Genomic DNA, 3,223 nt, shown 5'->3' with positions numbered 1-3,223 from the left:
GCTTCACATAAACATTGTCATGTCATCATCATGCACTCTGACTTTTACTGTTTTGCTTCGACCACATGCACAGATCTCTCTCCCTCCGTCTCTCTTCAAGAACAGTTTCCTGTCTAAAAATCTGTTTTTTGCATTATTGGCATGCTTGCTACGCACAAGTCTACCGTTGTTTACAGCGCTGTGGGCCGGCGTTTTTTTTTCTTCTTGTTTTATATACTTCCGAAAAGAAAACCTAATTTCTGCTGTTCAATACTGAACAAATGTAAACTTTTTAAAATTATGCAAAATGCAAAACGCTCAGCCGTGTCTCTAATAAAACCGCTGTAACTCCAGAGGCAATGTTCATGTGTTGATGATTAATGGTTTTCTTTCGTTTTTGATGTGCTGCAGAACATTTTTATAAAATCCCAGGCCAGGAAATTCGCCTTCATGTTTTTCTGTGTTTTATCTTCAGCTACTTTGACACAAAGGCATCTGCTGTGATGCTCACATAAAGTCTTGCGAGTGTCAGCTTCCTTTTTATAGATACAAAAATATGTAAATGTACTGATCTGAATTATAATATTTCTGACTGTCAAAATTTCCCAGATTCAAATCGAATCGAATCGAATTAAATCGAATCGTGGATCGAATCGATTCGGGACCTTGTGAATCGGAATTGAATCGATTCTAGAAATCAGTGAGCCCTACTGTGGAGGCCCACAGTGGCTGCAGCCTGTCTGCTCGTCGCCAGCTCTCTTTGCCGCATCAGTCACATGACTACCATGTCATGTGATTCCAATTAAAGTGGGGCAGGCGTGGCCAGCGCCCCCTTGGCTCTCATCATTGTCCTTGAATGACTCTAATAGGGCGTGTCAAAGATCGTACTGTAGGTGAGGGACTTGTACTTGACCGTTCTGATCTGTGTTCAGTGTGACACAGAGATGTTAACCCTGCTGCTCAAAGTCGTCTTCATTGTCTCTCCTTATTTGTGTGCAGATCTCCAGCCTGTTTTAGGAAGTTCCTTTACGTTTCGACAAAACTGTAAGACCGACGAAGAAGGAAAACTGCTCCGGGCTGAGCCCCATGGGGAGGTGGAGGTGGCTGTTCACCAGCGCGGTGTGTGGACACCTGCCCGGGGCTACCGAGGCCGGATCTTTCGAAACTCGTCCATTTTGTTCAGGCGCATATTTTACAATGACAGTGGCTTTTATTTATTAAGATGCGACAGCCAGGAGATGCGCATCCAGGTTAAAGTTCTGGTTCCCTTTAATGTCACCGTGAAAGAGGGAGAAAAAGCGACACTGCCGTGCCGTATTCCGTCAACTACCGACAACAAGTGTCTCTCTGTACGATGGGAAATAAAAAAGCAGGTTGTGTTTGGGTGGAATTCCTGCACAGACAAAGGTAACGGGACTGCTGATGGATCCTTAAACCTGCCACACGTGAGGAAGGAACATCAAGGATATTATTTCTGTCATAAACAAAATGAAGACGGAGAGAAATATGGGGATCCATCTGTCGTGAGGCTGAAGGTCAAGGGGAAAGACCGGGATGGCACATCAGCGGTAAGTAAGCTATCCTCTTTTTTTATAGCCGGGTTCAACATTAGATCAGTATGACAGAGTATTAGGACCACATCAAAAAATAAATGAAAAATCTGTTTCTTTCGCGATTAAACTCGAAATCATTCCCTAATTTAGACTTTATTCTCCGAATCAACAGTATGTTTTTCTTAATACAGCCCTGATACTCCCTCGTATCCCGCTGTATGTCTGAGCTAAGATCATTTTTAAAATTTACTTTAGGGTGACCAACCGTCCTCTTTTCCCTTGGGGGATTTTCGATATTGATAAAAAATGTTCTGTATTCCGACAGAGGACCCATGTGTGTTTCATGTCATCCCCGATCTGCTGCGATCACAGACGGGACAGACAGCGCGCAGCAACGCGCCTAAAGATCCCAAAGCGCAAGTGCATCTTTCAGACGAACTGCAAAAGAAATTGCCCTCGTACCGACACACTACTGGTAATAATTCTTATGCAGATGAGGCATTATTTCTGTACCATTATTTAATTCCAGAGGCTTTTAAGTTATTTTTTTTTGCACTTGTTGACTTGTAAAAGCCTGTATGACATATTTTATTTCACAATTCATTAACCGCACGGAGAAGGCATCGTTTAAATATGTTTCTTTAAGCAAGTTCTTCAAAAACTGGTTATCCGCGTGGGGTTACCAGATAATCAGGATCCTGTTTATCTGATCCTGTTTATTCCTGTTCTCTGCCCCCGACACAGAAAATCCGGCAGGAGAATCGACGAAAAACGCGAGCAGCCACGAGCAGAGGAGGAACTGCGAGCCTGGAAAATTGATCTTTCCAGTCAGTGCAGTGGATGAGATTTGGATTCCGGGTCTTGAGATCCTGCGCTCACCAGCGGCTGTCACCGGTTTAATATGTTTCTGGTAGCTGCATATTTTCAGCGTCTAAAAAATATCTCTGAATGTGTTTGAGGATGCAGGAAATTCATATTAATATAAATTTTATTCCGTTCATTTAATCTTGAAGTTTGCATTTCTGAAAAATTCCGTCAATCCCGTTATTTATTTAACATTTTATCCAACTGGCATTTGTATTTATACAGACTATGTCAGTATCAGTGAATGTCTATTCAATGAATGTCTGAGTAAATAATTAAAAATAAATATTCTTTACTCGACATGCAGTCCTTCTGTTAACACTTGTATTTAGTCCCGCAGTGCTCTGTCATGTCAATTCAACGCGAAAAACGAAATCACATCAACATTTAAACGTTTTTAAATCACGAAAATTATTCGATTTTTTTTCCTGGGACACACTTGAGTTAATATTATTTTCCAAAGTCTAAGATTATGGTGAGTACTAATATCGCCGAATTAATGTTTTAGGTACAAGTTGTTATGTTTGTGTTGCGGATGATTTTAGGTTACATTAGAAGATGAATATAAAAATTAATTTAGACTTAATTTTTTTCCAGATGCAGAATCAGTGCAGCTTCTTGTTTGAGGCCTGCGTGTGGCCCACGGGAGAAAGCTTGGCCTCCTTTCCTCTCTGCAGGAAATCCAATCACTGCTGCAGCTCGAAATTAGTTCATGTAATACAGAATTCTACCCTTACGCATATATACTGTACTTCAAGGGAGTAGATTTGGTTTTGGCATTGGTGGGGGCGGATTATTCAACCACCGAACCCTGCCCAGTTTCTCTC

The 3,223-nt window shown here is 41.5% G+C and overlaps 1 protein-coding gene across 2 annotated transcripts; it reads left to right on the top strand.

Moving 5' to 3' along the window:
• Positions 1–897: 897 nt before the first annotated feature.
• LOC102301642 lies at positions 898–2,798 on the top strand. 2 transcript variants are annotated; one of them, XM_005952565.3, is made up of 3 exons: positions 898–1,547; positions 1,858–2,007; positions 2,277–2,798. In XM_005952565.3, the coding sequence occupies exons 1-3, from the start codon at positions 924–926 to the stop codon at positions 2,349–2,351; spliced, it is 849 nt and encodes a 282-aa protein (XP_005952627.3). In that variant the 5' UTR covers positions 898–923; the 3' UTR covers positions 2,352–2,798. The 2 variants fall into 2 exon arrangements, with proteins under 2 accessions (XP_005952627.3, XP_042073270.1); XM_042217336.1 differs by lacking the exon at positions 1,858–2,007.
• The last annotated feature ends 425 nt before the right edge of the window (positions 2,799–3,223 follow it).

This window comes from Haplochromis burtoni, unplaced genomic scaffold (genome assembly GCF_018398535.1).
Source record: "Haplochromis burtoni strain Fernald_Lab_line unplaced genomic scaffold, NCSU_Asbu1 Contig_1823, whole genome shotgun sequence".
NCBI lineage: Eukaryota > Metazoa > Chordata > Actinopteri > Cichliformes > Cichlidae > Haplochromis > Haplochromis burtoni.
This window is presented reverse-complemented; position numbering and strand designations above follow the sequence as displayed.